Below are 20,097 nucleotides of genomic sequence, written 5' to 3' on the forward strand. Positions count from 1 at the left end.
AACAGCAAAAGATAAACAGCCAGAATACATAGGAATGACTTACTAGTTCTTAAACTGTATGTCCTTCATTTTATGTTTATTCTCAGTGTTTAAATTCACTTCATTTCTAAGCCAGAGGTCAAAGTGAAATTTCATGTATTTATTTTCTCAGTGTGATGGAATAAGCAGAATGTCATGGTGTTACTTTATGACAAATCGTGTTAACTTACATTACAAACAATGGCTTAGACGTTATCTGAGGTGTATTTTGAAGCAGTAACAGCATAAAGCTGAGACCACTTTTCTCAACGTGGGAAGCTGATAATTGTGGTGCCTTTGTGGACAGTCTGGTCCAGGAAGGAGGGGCTAAACTTCAAGGTCCATGGGCAGAATGGTTCATTTTATCAGGGCAGGAAAAGAAATTACAAAAAAATAGAGACAAATGATGGAAGACCTCTGAGCCAACAGCAGCAGAACCAAAACCCTTCTTAAGCTTGTCAAAAACAGTTTCTACAGATTTTAGGACCTAAACAGGATTTTGGCATTACTGTGAAAGTATCTAAGCCTCTATTTAGCCTCTTCCTTTTGCATAAATGTAAGACACTGAGGGAGCTGGGAATGAACAAGGAATCAAATAAACATTTCAGCCTCCTATATTGGACCACACTATCCAAACTGCCAGCCCTGCAATGAGCTATACCCGGGGAGGGGGAGGGAGTGGAGAAACACCGTTAATATACCATGCCAGTTCTGGAACACAGACAGCATCTCTGTGAAACAGACAATGTTCTTATACACAAAGACGTAAGAAGTGAAAGTGAGAGGATTCTTGCAAAGAGATCTGAGGCTGGTTAGTATGACTCAGCAGTATTGCTATGGGCTATTTTTATACCCCTAGATAAAAAGTAACATGTAAAAACAGTTAAAGCTCAGTGGCTACTTAAGATAATTTAGTGGGGCAGTTCATTCCACTGTGGCTCATCCAATGCATCTCATTTCTTCTACATTAGATGAAAGGAACATGAATAGAAGTCTATTTCCAGAGCATCAAAGAATTACTCATCACTCTAAAAGACTGTTTCTTACACCTTTGGAAACTAAGACCTAATCAAGATACTACCAAGAGTTGACCTTACTCATCCACGAAAACATATTCCAGGGCTGCACAACTGAGGCCTCGTTTTATATAAACAGAGCACCATGACACACAAAGGCACCACCTCTTCAACTCAATTACAAGATCTTTTTCTGAGATAAATACAATTGCTTGAAGTTAAATCATATGCATAGCAGAAAAAAAAAACCAAATAGAAGAAAATCTGTTTTAACTGAAAGAAGAGTCCTCCTGAAAATTCCATGCTGCCTGTAGCTCCAATGCACATTTTAAGAATATATTTAGACCATTAAAAAAATCTGATGTATTCAAGTCACACCAAAAGTTTGCTATTTCAGCAGCCCATTTCCAACAACAGCCAAAACTGGATGCTTACAGGAGAAGAAAGGCCAGCATGCATACTTGCTTAATAGATGGTAAAGATCTGGATACAATTTAAGCCCCAAACAAAAGAACATACTAAAATCCCTATGGTTCTGAGATCTATGAGGTCTGAAGAACCTAATCAATAGCATGTATCTTGCCACTTGATAAAGAAGTATTTCTTATATTTTTACAGGAAGAGGGGAAAATAGCAGAAAATTTTATCATCAAATCTCAGAATCTATGAAAAAGAAGTGAAATACAGCAGGACAAAAAGACTCTAGCTAGCAGTTGCATTATTAAATTATCCTCATTAAGACAGCTTCACTGAGAGACAACTGCAAATTTGTATTCATTAAGTTATAGGCTAAAACCCAGGGTAACAAATTTTATTAGCCTCCTGAACTCACAGATCATGGATGTTCAGGCAAATATTTGTTGTCTTGAACAGGCTTAGAGTGAAAGCAATCAATATACAGTATTATTCATTGCACTATGACCAAAAATGCTATGGTTTCATAATTGAGCTGGGACTTGAGGATACACTAATGCTACCAGGACTCTGGGAAACGCGTTGTCTGGGAAAGACAAATGCACTTCAACAGTGGAAAGAGTTCAGTCCCTTCTGAATTATGCAGAAGGACACAGCAATGTACATTCAGTTGCATGACACAAGCCTACTGTAGCAGGAGGCAAAATGGTACAGAAAGTAATCAACTACAGAGACAAGCACATACCACCCCTCACCATCTTTCTTGCCATGGTCGGCATATGTAGAATATATCATTATAGTCAACCCTTACCATGGACTGCATATATCACAGGCCTTACATTCTGTCATACCTTTAATACCTCTGTTACCGACCTCCTTGAGCTGTATCACTTGATAGGTTAACAATGCCAGCGTATATTATGTTATCAAAAAATTAGGGTTCAACTGACAGGGCAACCTCTTCCTGTTTTAAACAACAGTGGGGCCCATTCACATTGCTGGCAGCACAGACCATGTTGCTGTGTGCTGTTATGATACAAATAATGTCAGAACACTAGCTTATACAAAACTCAGAATGCTAGGTATGGAGGCAGCAAAGAAACTTGCTACTGCCCACTACTGTGGCACGTAGTCCAAAAAAATACCAAATATTATCATTACATTACTCTTACATTTGAAATTTGGTTCCACTTTTGCTGTCTATTCTTTTCATTCCTCTTTCCCTTCCCTTAATATTTCACCATCTTTTCATTTATATATAACATTTAAGTTTTTATTTCAAAAGCATACATGCTCTTGGCCTCTGAAAAATCACCAAGAAATCACCTTTACTTTCCACAGTATGGACCTAAAGCACCCAAAGTATATTTGCTTGTTATATTAATAGAATTCAGAAAATTGCTCTACAAAATTCCTAAAAGAGAATCAGCCAAAGTTAGACTTGGCATCTGCACAAGTCTCAGTTATTTTTTGGAATACTTTGACAACAGTCTTATGTTATTGTCTCCCAGTTCATTTTTCTGCTCATGTATTCCCCAAAGAAGGAAAGAATGGTATTCCTGTTCTCTGAATAAGGACACATCTTGCTTATTAGAGTGACTTAATTATTTATTTTCCTTTCTCCTTCTTGAATTGTTGGATCTTTGGATCATGAGGCTTCAAATCCTTCTAACTCTTGCTCTTCCACATGAGGGCACAGAAGTCATCCTACTGTCTCAAAGTAAAAGAAAAGAGAACAAAATTTTACCAGCAGAGGAGACACTTGATTTCAGTTTTTGTCTTTTCAGCTGGATACTGCAAAGGGAGCCTTCAGAGATCACAGAAAGTCTGTTAGTTTCCTAAATTTAATTTAGTAACACAGAAAAGCTGAGAAATGCTGGCATGAGCAATGTTGCAATGCATACCCCCAGCTCCACAAGGCTCCACTTTGTTTCACCTGTGTGCTCCTAGAGAGAAAATAAAGGTGAAGTATGAACAGGGTTACTCTCCTATAAAGCTGCTTCTGAAGGAACTCTGCAGTCAATTGAGAACATTTTCATTTTCTTTCTTGCATTTGATCTTCTCTGCAACATATTTTTTGTATTACTCCTCACATTTTACTTCCATCTGGTTTCAGCTTTTGATTAGAAACTTGGAAGTTCAACTTTAACAGCTCAATGCAGAGACCTGAGCCGCTTCCAGCCATTTTCCTCCTTGGAGGATCTTAATTTAGTCGTATGGTTCTTTTTACTGCACCCCTGCCCACACTGGAGGCTATATCCTTAGTAAATAGTTTTCAGCTCTTGCGAAGAGCAAAAAGCTCTAACCTCTGCAAGCATAAGAGGGTTTTGTTATCCTGAAAGAAACAAAACCTACAAAACATATGACACTGCTTTAAAAACATTTGCTATACAAAGTGTCATTATAGAGAAGCTGCAAATTGTCCGGTTTATCAGACAGGATACAATGTACTTTTAAATGTTAGTCAACAGTTTCACCAGTAATATAGGACCAAGAGTAGCTCGGATATTTGAACTCAGTCCAGAATTCACTAGAGAGTCACCAAAAACCAGTGCCCAAGTTACTGCTCAGAAAAAAAGAATTCAAAACATTCAGTAGTAAGCATTGTTTTGATGGGATATCCATGTCCTTCTCCATGCAGGATCAAGGGAAGCTGGCGGTCATCAGTTGTGTAGCCAGGTCAGGAAAGGCTGGTGGATGGCCCCATTTTCACCACTAAAAAAATCACCTTTACCTTAAAAGCATTAAAACAACATACTGAGTCAGAACAAAGCCTGATCTGTATCTACTCAACTCTTTGCAACAGGGCATGCCTGTAAAGATAAAACAGGCAGGCACATAAACACTCAACATAAATGTGGGTGTAAAGACAAATTGGTAATTTGGGAACAGTGACTCTCCCATAACACCTCAATTCCAGCAGAATAGCCCGAAGTGCTTAATTCTCAAGGACCTGTGAAAGTCATGAAAGAAAATTGGATATAAGCCAACATCAGAAGCAAGAAAAATCTTGTGATTTCAAACATCTTTTGAGCAGCACCACAGACAATAATTTTCAAAGGCATTCTGAATCGCCACCACCTTCCACAAGCATCCATGAAAAGTTACCTACCTAGCCTAGAAATGCAGAAGAGACCTGTAAAAAAGGCATTAAACTGCTAACTGTAAGAATCAAGGAAATTGATTTAGACTTCCCACATTTCTGAGCAATCAAAACAAGACAGCTAAATAAAGACAGAAAGCAGTATTCTGATCACAATGCTATGAAGAAGCAAGCTTCCATATTCATCCTGCTTTTGTCACTTTTGTATTTTTTTGTCTACATTCTGAGCCTGATACCACCTCATCTGGGCTGCACTTTAATATTCTTTGCAGTATTTGTTTGCAGAGTTCACAGTGTAAAGATTTGAGACATATGTAGGACATATGCAGGAGATATCCTGGAACACTCTCATGTTTACAACTCAAAGAGGGTTAAGAGATCTCAAAGTTGGTCTGGATTGTCCCCTAGTGGTCCCCACCTTTCTTGGGGAGCAGAACCCAGAATAGGCTGCGTGAGTGCTGATTGTCATGTTCATCTCACAAACTGTGGTCCGTCCATAATAAGCGGTATGTTTGCCTCCTTCCCTACAGCATTTTCTGCTCAGCTTGCAGTTTGCAGCATTTCCCAAATTCTTCACTACAGACCCCACCTGGCCATTTACTTCCAATGCTGCACATGTGATGATGCTTGTTCCTACACAAATGCATGATCTTTTATGTTATCATATAAGTTATAGCTACTCTTTTAGAGGTTTTCTCTAATCTGTCAGTCATTTACAATTCTAGTTCTCCTCCATTCTGGCAACTTTTTGCAGCTCATTGCCATCCCTAAATTGCTTATGGAGTTTCCATTACATTACCCAGGTTATGTTAAAGAAAATATTGGCCAACACAAGATTCATTGCCATTTACCCCAATAACTTCACTTGATACGTGCTTGTGTGCACTAAGAAGCACAAGTAACTGATGCAGGTTATTTCACTGAAAACATTCAAGGAAAAAGACTGACTTTCCAGTAACTTGTCACAGATCTTTGATCACATTTGTCTTATTTTCTTCAGCTATGCAGCTTAGAGAAACAATACCATACATAAAATCTGAAATGCTTTTTTTTTCAGTAACAAGTTAAAATTTGGAAACCAGATCTGCTACCAACTCTGCCCATGCACAATTTTAATTACCTCTTGTCCAAATCAAGTCATATGTTGTCACATGATGTTGTCAGTAGGCTTGCTTTCTGCATGTTTTTCCATGTTCAAACAACAGAGCACTATTCTGTAATTTAATTAGAAAGTCGACAGTTCCAGACATCCTAAGGCTCCTGCTCTACATAGTCAATCTCCTCCACGTTTGACCTCAGCAATTGGAGGGACTCCTATGTTTTTATTAAGAGCTCAGGAAAGTACTGTTTATGTCTCTCTTCTTCCAGAAGAAGTTTTTGCTCTGGTTCCTTCCTTTCTGTCTAAATCATCTCCCAGCTGCATGTGCAGCCCAGTCATTTTGTTCAAGGTAATACTTATTATCCATTGTTCTGCTATTCTTTCTCACTTCTCTTTTTCTTTCCATATTCTATGCCTTCTCTGATGCCAATTTCAGCTGTTTTTCTAAGAAAGCTCATGTTCCTGACTGCAGACAGCAGCAGGCCACACATGCAGCAACATAGGAAGACCCAAGAGAAACTGTGGTATTAAGTGGCTTAAGTACAATGAACTAAAGGATTGTCTTGGAAACAATCTAATTTAAGCTAAAAACCAAAATCATTAGCGCAGCACCCCAGAATTTCACTAAACTTTCATTCCACCCAAAAATACTAAGGAAGGAAGTTCACCACAAACTCCAAGTCATGTTCTTTCTTTAAAAAAAAAAAAAAAAATATATATATATATATTTGCAAAACCTCCACTCAGTAGAAGGAAGGGAATTCCTTCTTATTCCAGACATGGAAAGCTCCTCCTAGAGAGGTAAACACTATTCAGTCTTAAAAGATAAGCTCCCTTTTCTAAGCAGATGGAACAAGTTGTGCAGTAATAAAATAATGCAATAAAACAACACCATAAAGCTAGAAGATGGTGAGCATTAACCAGTACTTTACACATTGGGATGAGTTAGGGAACATACTTTTATCCTTGCCCATGGCAGGGGGGTTGGAACGAGATAATCCTTAAGGTCCCTTCCAACCCAAACCATTCTATGATTCTACACTTGACGCCTGTGGCTGCATATTCTGTAATCAAGTTCTCCAAAGATACAGCCTACATAGTTCTGACAGCTGTTTCCTGGCTGACCCTCATAATCATATTCAGTTCTAAAATTTAGAAATTAATCAGTTAAATGTGATATAAGTGTGCTGAGAGTTGAACACAGCCTTCTGGAACAAGAAATTTTGTAGCTAAAGTTTTATACAATTACAGAGCAGAACAGTTAAGGAAAAATATATAGTGAAGTGTCTTGTGAAGTTACAATAATTATTGTTCTGTCTGATGGCATCTGGGGGATTACATTAAATTTCTCAGGTTAGTAAAAACAGGTTGTTGGTTTTAGAAAGAGACAAGATGGCAACAAGACAGTCTTTCCTCTTTGCTTACCCAATTCTCTGTCTCTAAAAGGTTATTAAGCCTTAGGATCATCCCCACTTACAAGTCCCATTCACAACAACTTTTTTTTTAGCACTGCTTTTAATAAAGTACAGGGATTCTTATGCCAGAGACCAACCAAACTACAGCAGTGTGAGTCTACCCGTGGCCTTGCGGTAACTCCTAGCACCCAAAAAGTTAAGCATGTAGACAGAGAGGTTCTCCTGTACACAGCACCATAACCATTCACAAGGTTACTACAATTTGACACCTCGTTACGCATGTGCTCTAAATTCTGATTACAACTAAAATGAAAAAAAAACCCTGCAAGATACTTCAAAGAAGAGCTTTACAAAAGCTAATAAAAATTTGAGGATTCAGGTGCTCAGGGTTTCTGCTGGTGTGCTCTTAACACATGGGCATACAGGACATAGATGGAAAGCAATGGATTAGAATCGACATGCCTGTAGCAGAAAGTAGATATGTGGCCCCATCCACTCTATTCCACTCAAGTTTTTGCACTAATCTCATTAAGTTTCCAAGCATAACCCAATAGTACTCTAAAGAGCAAACCCAGCATCTGCCACAAGACATTGTCCCTCTTTCCTCATCCATGGGAAAATGGGTGGAGGTACTCTTACTTCACCCTGTGCCTAGCTTGCTACTGGAGTCAGATCAAAAGAGCACACCTTGCATTTGAATGGAATGCAAAGAGACCTGAGCTGGTTCACAGATCCTGTGAGGGCTTGTCCAACAGCCTTCAGCCAGCTATTAGCAAAGGTTTATCCTCTGCACACAGTTTTTCCTTGCTACAAGAAGCATCATGCATGCGTGTCAGACTGTCAAATAACGTGTCCTACCTCAAGCTACTGTGAACAGGAAAAACTCCCACTGTGACTTGATATTCATGAGGAAACAAGTACAGAAAGCTGAAAGTGATAGGTCAGCAATACAACTTTTTTTTTTTTAAAGAAGCTTTTCCCAACTTCAAATTATTTAACTTAATAAGGGCAAAATGGCAGCCAACTAACTAAATGCAGCCAGCCAAGACAATTTATCTGGCTCCCAGCATGGCTCTTGCACCCCTCTCTGATCAGAAAGCTGCATTTTCATATGTTTGTTTGATGCTGGTCTTATCTGGGAGCCCATGCAGCTGGGAACTGAAAAAGCTAAATTCCCATTTGGTTGGCTCTAAGTTCCTCTCCCTAAGGAGGGCATCCTTTAGCCAACTAAGCTGAACACGTGTGAGTGGATACAGAAGAGTTTAAGGAACCAGATGCAAGAAAGCAACCAGGGCAAACACAGCTGGAGACACAAATCAGGACCAGAAGCAGAGGTTTAAATGAGAGGAAAAAAAGAGAGACTAAGGGCGAGAAGAATCAGGAGTTAAAATATGCCACACAAGAATGACTTGTAGGGGCACAACAGGAAGGAGCAGATGAGAAAGATTAAAGAGAGCTAGAACCAGGAACCAACCCTACAGGAAGGGCCGCAGGCCTAGCGATAAGGGACAGCAGCAGCAAAGTCACACCACGCCGGCAGCGAGCCCAGAACTTTCTAGGACAGGCCAGCCGCACGAGCTCAGCAGGCGCCAACGGCCCCTGCTCCCCCCGCCACAGCACAGCCTTCCCGGGAAGGCCCCAGGCCCCTCGCCCACAGGCTGCCGGCGCCTCAGGCCGCCCCCCACCGCCAAGCCCCACCACCGCTTACCTGCTGCCTCAGCGGCCGCGGCTCCCGCCCTCCCGGGCATGCCGCCGCGCCCCTGCCTCCCAAGCGGGCAGCCGCCCGCGCTGCCGGCGCCGAGCCCTAGCCGAGGCGAGGCGGACCGGACCGGACCGCACCGGACGTGCGCCCCCGCCTGCCAGCCACAGGCCGAGTCCAACCGCGTGAGCGCGCGGCCGCCTCAAGCGAGGGGCAGCGGCAGCCGCAGTGCCCTCGAGCGTCCCCTCCGCGGCGGGAAGCCAGCCGGAGGCGGGCCCGCCCGCTGCGCGCAGCGCGCGCCCCGCGGCGCCACCGCCAGCAGCCGCGCCGAGCTGCCGGCGGGCCGCGGGGGCCTGCCCGCGGCTGGGGGCCTGCCCGCGGCTGGCGGCCGCGCGGGGGGGGCGGCAGCCTGCCCGGAGGCAGGCGACGGCTGCCGTTGCCTCCCGTATGGGGCCGAGCAGGACCGCCGCCTAAAGCAAACCGCCCGAGGCCCGGCTCGAGTTGCGAGGGTGTTGCACGGCTGCCGCAGTACTTCTGTTCCGGGGGTCCTCCACCATACTGGCGGGCGTGAAGAACCTTCTGGTGGGAGCCCCTCCAAAATCTGAAGGGAGCTGAGGAGCCGCGTGTGGGGCTTGTGATAGGAGGGGACCGTCGTCTGGCTGAGGAGGAGGATGAAGTAGTTCCAGCCCTGAAGAACAAACAAAATTACCTAGGGAGAAACGTAAGGAACAAAGGGGCTGTGGGATCCGAAGAGACACAAAGACTGCTACAGAGGATGCCGAAGTGGTGGTGGCAGAAGCAGAACAAGACGGGTATTAAGATGTGGAGGACGACAGGAGGATGGGGCAGGGAAGGATGAAGACAAGAGATTGCTCTAGAGACAGCAGGCAAAGATGGAAAGATCACTAGATTGGCCAGTAGTTCCCCTATGACTGGGTGAGAGTGATTAGCAAAAAGTAGATGTTCCTTAACAAATAAAAGGAGTCTATGCCCTTCATAGGCGATCTCATTCACCAGAAGGCCTGTAAATTGCCCAGAAACTCAACTGTAGCTTGTGGCTTCCTTTCACTGATAACTGCGAGTGAAGATGCTGTGAATTGGAGTTTAGTTGTGTCTGTTGTCAGGGCATAAGGAGAATTGTTTGAAACTCAGCCAAATACGGCCTGCTTTGGAGACAGCTGCCAATTCTCAAGCAAAGTTTGTTTTACACCTACGTTACGATCATCTGCTAGAAATGAATTTTCGGTTGTGCTGTGCAGCAAGATCTGGAGTCAGCCACCTGCTAACAATGGATTCTGTGAACAAGCAGAGAGAAAATGCCCAGGGAGCTCCCCTGCTCTGGAGCCAAGCTCCAGGACTACAGCCTCAAAATGGTGGGGCCCAGATGCTAACACTAGGGAGGCTGTGATGTCAGAGAGGTGTAAATTCACTTTCTATAGCTGCTAAGTAAATAAAACTGCAGTGAACACGTTAACTTGGGGGGTGGGGGGGACGTGCAAAATAGGGGGAACTGATAGGTGCTGATGCTCCTGGCAAGTTAGAAGCCATTGCCCAGAGTACCATTTAATGGTACAGTGTATCCATACATAGGGGATCACAGTGTATGCTTTTTATTAAAGCCCAGTTCATGGACTTTTATAATAGCATCTTTTTTGTTTTGGTGAACAAGGCAAACACCAGGTTACAGAGAAAACATAGAAAATTTTATCTGGATAAACACTAAATATTTTTTAAAAAATTTTAACAGGACCACATGTATAAATCATGATCTGACTCATTAGTTTGGAACACTTGGGCCTAGGATGGTTGTCTCTCAATTAGATGGACAGTAATTGAGCTCAAAGACCTTGTCTTTGTTGCATGTTTCTGAAGAACAATGAATACTTGGGCCACCATACAAACAAAAGCTCAAGTCCTTACTCAGACTTCTATGCGTGTTTTCCACATTGGGAACCAGATCAGTATTTTTTTATTTTTTTAACCAAACCTCTGAAATTCTGAAGTGTCTTACTAAGTATTGGGGTCTACTGGCAGGCCTGTACTACCTTTCTAGTCTTCAGGTTTTATTACAGATACTTTATAGAAAGGCTGTCAAATGCTGTTTGTTCCATTTCCACAAAAGCAATCTTTTTAGAGCGTCACACTATACTTGGGGAGGGGACAGAACTGGAGCAAGAGCAATACAGTGGGAGCAGACTCCAAAGAGCAGCTCAAGTCTTTGGACATTAGCTCTATTTGAGACTAGGTTTTCTTTTAAACGCCCCAAAATATCCCACATTTCTGTGGCTGATCCATGTACAAAGACAAAACACTTACAATCAATCAGCAATCTTCAGATCATTTCTTCCTAATTGCTTACATTACCCATAAGCAAAATTTACACTTGGAAATTCACACCTACTCCCCCACAGTAGGCTGTTGGGGAAATCAATAATTGTTCTACCAACCTGATGCTGATAAATCCTACTAATTCTCAATTCTGTCCACTGCTGCTCCTGAGTAAGCATCCTACTATTCTGACCTTTACCTACTCTGGAAGAAACAGCTCAAGTGCCCTCTAGTGTGGTTTCAGAATATCTAGTCCATGCTTTTCCCACTTTTGTGGGACTAAATTAGAGGGTTTGTATTTGGTTTGAAATGCTTTTATAGGTCCATAGAATTTTATGACATAAGCCACTGTGAAAAATACTTTGACTGAAAAATTGATGGTGATTGTGATTTTTTTGTAAAATTGCTGAATGATAGTTACGGTTAGTTTCACAGGCATATTGCCTGTTTTATCCCCAAAATGCAAAATAGCAAAATTTACTAAGCATGTGAATTTTTCATGACCATTATGTCTGCTTATGAAGTGATGCTGTTGTTGGGGTCTTTTTCTTGTTATAGATGGGTTTAGAGCGTCACCATTCTGGAAGAAAAAATTACGGTCCTTCCACTTACTTTTTCAATTTCTTGTATTTCCAAACTTTTTATATATATTTATCAAAGTAAATTCTATTTTTCTTTCTACTACATTTTTAGTAGCTTTTTGGCCACAATAAAAATTTTCTGAATTGCTCAATTGATTCTTACTTTTCTATTTGAATTACTTTCCTATCTGATTCAGCCCTAAGAAATTTGGGCCTTTTAAAGCTAGTCACAGTCTGAATAATGAACATGCTTAGATCATCTCAGAGCATATGTTTCTGGAAGCTTTCCTGGCTGTGGTGCGCAGTCTTTGAAATAAGCTTCCTGTTTAAGCTAATACACTTACTTAGCTTCAGTAGTGTGCACACCATGAAAGCTAATAGACTCAGGCACCAGACGGGTTTGTTTTTTCCAAACTGAAGGTAGAAATGGGAAGAGTGTAGGCTGTGGACTAGTAGCATTGTTTCAGACATCTTGCAGAGTAGTGAAATTCTCAGAACTGACTTGAAAGAAATGCCAGATATACAGATATATGTTTCGGTCATACCAACAGTCCATCTACTTTTATTGGTAGCTGCCAGTAAATGCTTAAGGAAACAGCCTGAGAATGTAAGGGTAAGAATAGAGGGAGTTCTTACTAGCATTAACCTTCTGGAATTCAGTAATGTTTGTTTTAAGAAGAAGAACAGGAAAACAAAATATAGAGTGAGAATAATGGAAATAAAGGACAGCCAAAACTATCCAGCTGTGGAATGATTTCAAAGGAACAGTCCTGTCATTTGGCTCATCTTTACACAAAGAAATTTAAACACTAGAACTGGGTCTCTCAAATTCTCCTCTACAGTTCACAGATGGTAATGAAACTCCAATACCTTTTCCCCCATTTTTCCTAACCATTTCATCCTATTCTATTCTTATTGGCCTTTTCTATTACTTCTACAACCTGGGAAAATGTAGAAGTCTATTTAAAACACTGGCAACTTTCCAATCAGCAGTAGCAGCTGTGGCTAGGATCAGCAGCTCTCCCTGACAGACATTTTCTCTTGTTGTACACATACAGTATCAGAGTATGATTGCATCGATACATTTCCTTCAAATTCTCTGTTTCATGTCTTTTTATCCTTAGCCTTACATACCTTCTTTCCCCTGAACTTCTGCATATGCTCCATTTACATATTGTATGTGTGTCTGTGTGCCAGTATGACCTTTGCAGTAATATTTTCCCCTCACATCATTGTGTATCTCTTTATGCCTTTATGCACACATTTTTGCCCACCCTGTAGTCTCTATGAGTTCAGAAATAAGTGAATCCCCACACCATTGGAATTTTAACCATGTTTAAAAGTCAGCTAGTAACTAATCCTGAATAAAATAATTTAGATAGAAATCCTCTTTGTAAAATGTGTGTTCTGATAAGTGAGAGTCTTTTGAGGAACAGCCCAGCTATCCCACAGCTGTTGGTGGGATACCAACATTACTGTTGAATAAGTTTTCAACTTTAATTAAACAGGCTGGATTTTTTCCCTTGACTGTTTGGGCCTTCTTAAAACATTTGCTTCACCAAAATTTCCCTTTTTTAAAAATTCTGAGCAAGTCAGGTGTGAGACTATAATTCCCGTTTTGTTTTCTAGCTTCATGAATGTGAATAGAAGTTCCCACAACATGCCTTGTTCTTGTCATTTTTTTAACTATTCAACTCTTTTTTTTTCTCGTCTTCAGTGGTAAGTCCTTGCATCAATTTGTTTATATGACTGTTATGTATAATGGTTTTCTCTTCATTCTTCCGACATGCCTGAAATTGGTGTGAATGTGAAATTTTCAAGCCAGAAGCAGAAAAGCAGTGCTCAGGGAGGCATGTGAATGGAAGAGCAAATCGGATTCTGTCATGATTGGAGTAAGGATCCATTTGAAATAGGACCAACCTAGTAAAATATGTCCTAGTACCACTGTGATTTTCCTTTTTCACGCTACAAATACTTTAAATTAACAGTCCCTAATGAGTACTTCTTGCAGGGGTTAGTAGGAATTGGGGAAGGGGAGGAGGGTTATAAAACTCAGTGAAGTTTTGTATACTTAGGCATACAATAAATAGTGATTATAGACATGGGCAAATTTGACTTAGGATGAAAAAGGCAATTTTAGTCTTAGTGGCAAGTTCTCAAGAAAAACATCAGTCACTATTAGCACTTGACTTCAGTCTTAAAATGAAAAGTACTTGACTTTTCTACCCAGATACATGAACAGTTGAACACCTTTATGAGTTGCCAAATATATCTGAATTTGTATGAGTATGTTTGCTCTGGAAGGACATTTCGTACATCTCTAACATGCTAGCAGTTGTTACAGATGCAACAACTTTGTATAAATAGGACAAGAACAGCTTTGGATACATAATTTTTAAGAGTTCCTCCTCGTCTCAGTTCACCTGCTTCCTAGTAAATTTCCGTGGAAGATGCATGCAAAACTCAGCATCATTTCATTTTATTTGAGAAGTAAGCATCTACATGACAGAATGAAGCTCATATTGGGCCTTTCCCTTCTATTTTGCCCTTGCAAAGGAGTAACTCGGGGTGAAATTCAGAAAACCTATTTAGATTCCTCAGGGAGTGACAGATTCTGTTCCTCAGCAATAGCTCATCCTGCAGGGATACTTATATTTAATTGGTGCTTAAACTCTGGACCACAAAGGTCCCACAACATTCATAGTGCATGTAAAGAAGTTGCCCAGTCAGAGGAGTAGCATCTTATCTCTGCTTACACCCCCAGAAGACCTACCAAGTAGGCACGCTCTGAAGATGCCTTATATGTGTAAAAAACTACTGAAGTCAACATGCAGCCCAGCAGAGAAATTTACTCTGTGAGTGAGGAAGAGGAGAAAGGCACTCCTGTTGCCAGTCTTTCACATGGCTAACTTGAGTCACACTATTGGAAGTGGAGCCATTTACCATAATCTGTAGAACAGACTAAATAGCAGAGAAATCTTCTAAAAAATCAATAAAATCATTTACCATAAACTTGTTGGCTTGAAGATTCCTTGCAAGAGAAACCAAAACTTCTTTTAGATAACTGAACTGTGTGTCCAAATAGTCTTCTGATACAATACAGGCAGAGTTTTTCTGTGCCAAGAGAAAAATCACATTTCGCAGTAAGTGTATAGCAAGCAGCTTGGTGGTCGCCCAGATATAACACTAACCAAATACTACTAGTGGTGTAGCTTTTTAACTCCAAAATACTGTTTCTCTGTTTGTTTTAAAAGCTATCTTTCTTGATTGAAAGCCATCAAGCACTCAGTGAAATAGAAAAAAAAATTGACTTACTAGACTTCTTCAGTTCCCTTGTTTTCTTCTATTTAACCAACAAAAAGAACAAATTTACATTCTTTAGGACAATAAACAATACATGTTTAGATATCTACCTGTCTTGGTTTTTAGTGAGCATTTCTCTGTGATCCTGAGCATCTGTTGCAGTTCATGCATTATCTTCTGCTGCTGTCATGTAGTGAACTCAAAAAAATGTCTAAATCTCCATCAGTTCCTAGTTTAAAGTAGTTCTGTGGAAGCAGACACTTCCCTTTAAGGACTTCTGATGTCTGCTGGGCTACCCCATCCACCATCATAATGAGATGCAAGCCCTGCAAGTGCTACTCAATCCCTACCGCCTATGGTCTTCACCTTCTGTTGCTGGAATGATTATGCCAGCTAGAGGGAGATCCAAACTGAGGCCAGAATCTGTTGGTGGGAGCATGCCAGGCAATACATTGCTCATTCATTCCCCAGGAGCTGACCCAACTTACAGGACTCACTGGTGGAACTGTTATTTCTCATCATGTTTGTCGTGGTTTAACCCCAGCCAGCAAGTAAGCACCGCGCAGCTGCTCACTCACTTCCCCCCCCACCCAGTGGGATGGGGGAGAAAATCGGGAAAAGAAATAAAACTCATGGGTTGAGATAAGAACAGTTTAATAGAACAGAAAAGAAGAAACTAATAATGATAATGATAACACTAATAAAATGACAACAGTAGTAATAAAAGGATTGAAATATACAAATGATGCACAGTGCAATTGGTCACCACCCGCCAATCGACACCCAGTTAGTCCCCGAGCGGCTATCCCCCACCCCACTCCCCCCAGTTTATATACTAGATGTGACTTCACATGGTATGGAATACCCTGTTGGCCAGTTTGGGTCAGCTGCCCTGGCTTTGTCCTGTGCCAACTTCTTGTACCCCTCCAGCTTTCTCGCTGGCTGGGCTTGAGAAGCTGAAAAATCCTTGACTTCAGACTAAATGCTACTTAGCAACAGCTGAAAACATCAGTGTTATCAACATTCTTCGCATACTGAACTCAAAACTCAAAACACAGCACCTGACCAGCTACTACGAAGACAATTAACTCTATCCCAGCTGAAACCAGGACAATCACCACTGTCTTTTATGTCAGTAAAGCGAAATGCAGAAAATATGTGGCACGTTTCACCACTCAGTTCTCTTATTTCAGATTCCAGTCTTGACGCATTTTTGAAGGACCACAGAAATGTGTAGTTTAAAACCTGTCTAGTAAACTTCCTTGATCCTGAGGCATACGCTTTGAATTTCAGCAACTTTCTTTTTTCCGTTGCTCTTTGGAACAGTTTCCTTTTCCTACTTGGCTCAAAACAATTTTCAAATCAAGACAGCAGCAACAGCACATTCCATCCTGTGATGCAGATTGTGAGTCAGGGCCTTTGGGACCTGCGTGCTGACTGGATGAAGTTACACGTGCCCCCAGGCAATTGCCCCAGGGGTATTCCTGGAATGGCTGGCATTGCTTGCAGTACCATACGGTACCCTGAATGTCTGCTGTTGAGTCACAGTACAGGAACCCTGTTACTTTCCAGGCAAAGAGCAGAACTGCACGCCCTTCCCTAGACCATGGCAATACAGCACAGAGATTAGCAGAGCTTTTCATAGGCTTTCTCTAATAAACAGTCCCAGACCACTATGAAATAAGTCACTCTCACACCCTTTTTTTATGTATTAGATTTTAATGCCCTAAAGAGAAGAACAGATTTACATGGGAGTAAACCACAAGGCTGAGCTAGGACAAGTACTCAATAAGTTTTGGGATCACTCCAGTAGCCCAGTCTGCAGAAAATCTCCACTTTCATGCTGCGCTTCACACTGGCTGTGATACGTGCCTCATAGACCTGTGAGGCACATACAAAAACCAGAAGCTCTGGAAAAACAGCCTTTTCATGTGTCACTGGGCATTAAGACCAGGGAGCACTGGCAGTACCTCAAGGCATTCAGTCTGTAAGAATGAGGGTTATAATGTCAGTCCTTCACACTGAGAAGTCTGTAAATACAGGAGAAAAGTACACGTGCAAGCATGCATCCATTTCTTGTCCAAGAAAAATTCACAGTCTGTAAAAGACAGTGTTGAATCCCGTGCTATCCTTCACTACTATACTCTTTTATTTGTACTTATGTCATATTCTCCACCATGGCCAGTATAACATATTTGAAGAATAAAATGAATTTTTAAGGCTTGATGCTTGGGCCATATTCTTTGCATTGCCTGAATATTACCTGACTTTGACACTGTGAGAATGCGTTTTAGGATATTACAGTTTTGGACTATTAAGATCTTACTTTATAATGAGATGTACAGGTAAGGATTTATCTTTGTGCTTTTCCCAGCAGTGTGTACAACAAGGTTACTAGTTTCTACCTTGTGGCATTTTTAGTTTCAAAGTGAAAAGCAGCACACTGTTTCATTTTGGAAGACTAGGGTTCAAGTTGAACAGGGCATTCTTATTAGTGGTGGAGGGAATGCTAAGGCACAATTATTTTTTAACATGCCATGTATAAGTGAACATACTACAGAACAAAACAAAACAAAACATGCATTTGGATCCTCTCCTTTTTAGTCAAGGAAAGGTGTTCACTACTTCAGATCAGCATGTTCTCCATTGCAAAGCAGCATGGTGAGGATGAAGATGGTTCCTCTTAGAATAATTATCATGAAGAAATCTGCCTCAGCTCCAGAACAGTTTCAGTTCTGATGTGAAAGAGCATGCAGTAAGTCTCAAAAGAGAATGTGGAGAGGAAGTCTAAGGATCACATATGAAAGAGGGAGTAAAAGAGCAGGTAGGTAGTGCCAGAATATGTTGTACTTCAAGGAGAGCATCTCACCTCTTTAAATCAAGGCCTATTAAAGAGTCATACTACAGATGCCCTTTTCAAAACACTTTTTTACTTTGTGTTTAAAGCTTGTGTTGTAATATGACATATGTCCTGGAAATTCTCAGTTTATAAGGACAGAAAAGCCATGTGAAGAAACAGTATCTCACACTCCATTATTGCTGGCATGGTTTTTAAGCTATATAAGGGGTTTGTGTTTTAAAACATGGTACAAAAGAAATGTATATTTGCACAAGCAAATGCCATTCACTTCTGTGGTCTAAGCACTCATATTCAGTTGTTGGTCACACTGTAATCCACAGTGGAGTCTCTTAGGCCTAGGCCAAATAAGTTTACCCCTGTACAGGTGTTCCAGACCCCCTATGACTCATCATAGAACTAGTTCCATACCTCATTTTCCATGCTGACCCAACTAGATAGATTAGCTCAAAACGATCTTAGCCATCATACATAGCAGAAGCATTCCTTCTAATTAAGCTTTGAGAAACAGTTTTGATAACCTGTTTTTCTTTAGTATTTTTCACAGTTTAACAGATCATGTTACTACCCTCTAGTCCAGGTTTCCTGGGAAACAAAGCATCTCCTTACTCCTCTAATCCTTCCAGGGAAATGAAGCCAAATTAAAACATTTCATGGGCGTTCACTACATGTTATCATAGATAGTTCATGGACCTATCAACGTCAACAGCCCAGAATGTGCTACTGCTTAATGGGCAGCAGAAACAACTAAACTTGCTTTTTGTAACAGTCGCTTCTTGTCCAGGGGCAACATTAACCAGGGACAAAGGTTCCTTTCTGGGCAGTGCTTTGTTTCATCCCAAGTCAAGGAAAGACTCCATTTCTGAGAATTGGATGTTGCTATCGCAAAAATGTGTGAAAGGGGCCCTTCACAAAAATGCAAGCCAACTCCAGCTTCTATAATATATGTTTTTCTCCTTTGATTTTCTGTAGGGGAACACATTCTTTTAAGTTAATGACAGCAGATAGTACAGCTATGATATGGAACCTTGTTTCTGTTCTTCCTTTGGCTAGGGAAAATTTAGTGGGAATGTTCCTTTGGAACGCATGTAATCAAGCCTAGGAGGCTGTGTATGCTGTGACTGTTTACATGAGCCTGCAAACTATGTCATCATCAGTCTTTCTGCAGACATGCCCTATTCACTGAACTCACATACAGGATGGTCATTTGTATAAATATTAAGGACAACTCACCTGCACCTTGCAGAGGAACTTACGTTAGTAGGAAGACTTGCTGAATCAAAGTGGAAGTGTGCAACTCACATAGTTGGAAATCTACCTGAGTAGAGAGAAATCAGGCTCAAAGAGCAGAAGGAATCTGCAGAGAGCACATTAACTGGTAATTGGACAAATACCTCTCATTTGCTTAGTGGAGAGCTGGGAGGGCACTCAAAAAGCCAAACTGGAACTGAGAGCTGCTTACTGGGAGAGAATAGAAAAGAAACTGAGGTATTCTTCTATCCCCATTCCCATTCTGGCCATTAAGAGGAGATGCTAAATATAATATCTGGATCATGCTTGCCGTAGAAATTAAGTAGTTTACAGGATTCTGTGATTTTGCAGACTTGCAATGCTTTTTCTGAAAAGCAGCTTTCAGAGATAGGCCAGGATTTGAAGCACAGCAGATTCTGGACACTCCTGTTAAAGAGAAAACCAGGCCAGTACAGCTGTCAGGGGATCCAACCATAGTTCTCAACAGCCTCGTCTAAGCTTTGCAGACTGATCTGTCATGCAAGTTCCTGATGCAAAGCAAGTAAATATATTTTAAAAGATTAAAAAGTGTGGAAGGAAACAAAGGAGCAGACTATTTGCTCAGACAGTTAGAGAAGCACAGTCCCTTCTAACCTCCTCTGTAGTCCAGGGAGCAATTCCTGAGCTGCGTTCTGAGATGGAGGCAGTGTTGCCAGGCCTAGCATTCCGGCAATTACTCAGTGCAAGTGGAAACAGCAATGCAGATGCCAACGGTATGATGCAAGTTTCATTGTCCCTGTCAGAATGGGAGTCCATTATGGTTTCTGGGCTGTTTGCTTGGAATTTAAAGTCAGTTGTAGTTCCATGTAAATTACATGTTTAAGCCAGGAAATAAGATTTTTTTTTTAAGGGAGCTCCTCCTCATTCCCTGGCCTATGCTTCTCTGAAGGACTCTTTTGGACCTTGAACAGGAAATTTAATCTTAGCATGCATAGAAAGAGCTGAGAAACCGGAAACAGGACAAGGGGTAATGG

At 41.2% G+C, this 20,097-nt stretch overlaps 1 protein-coding gene across 10 annotated transcripts in view; it reads right to left on the reverse strand.

Moving 5' to 3' along the window:
• Positions 1–3,069: 3,069 nt before the first annotated feature.
• Positions 3,070–20,097, reverse strand: part of LOC142043948 (uncharacterized) — a 50,582-nt gene continuing 33,554 nt past the window's right edge. For 3 of the 10 annotated variants that reach the window (XR_012654167.1, XR_012654170.1, XR_012654171.1), the window contains exons 3-4: positions 19,067–19,151; positions 15,706–16,961 (exon numbers count right to left, since the gene is read on the reverse strand). Coding sequence is in view for 3 of the 10 variants with exons in the window: in XM_075055813.1 (XP_074911914.1) it covers positions 16,911–16,961; positions 19,718–19,859 (193 nt within the window). In the remaining 7 variants the exon portion in view is untranslated. Of the gene's footprint in view, positions 3,159–9,278; positions 9,453–14,679; positions 14,788–15,705; positions 19,152–19,717; positions 19,860–20,097 lie in introns of those variants that run through there. The other 7 variants (XR_012654172.1, XM_075055815.1, XR_012654168.1 and 4 more) reach the window with 6 other exon arrangements.

This window comes from Buteo buteo, chromosome 23, assembly GCF_964188355.1.
Source record: "Buteo buteo chromosome 23, bButBut1.hap1.1, whole genome shotgun sequence".
NCBI lineage: Eukaryota > Metazoa > Chordata > Aves > Accipitriformes > Accipitridae > Buteo > Buteo buteo.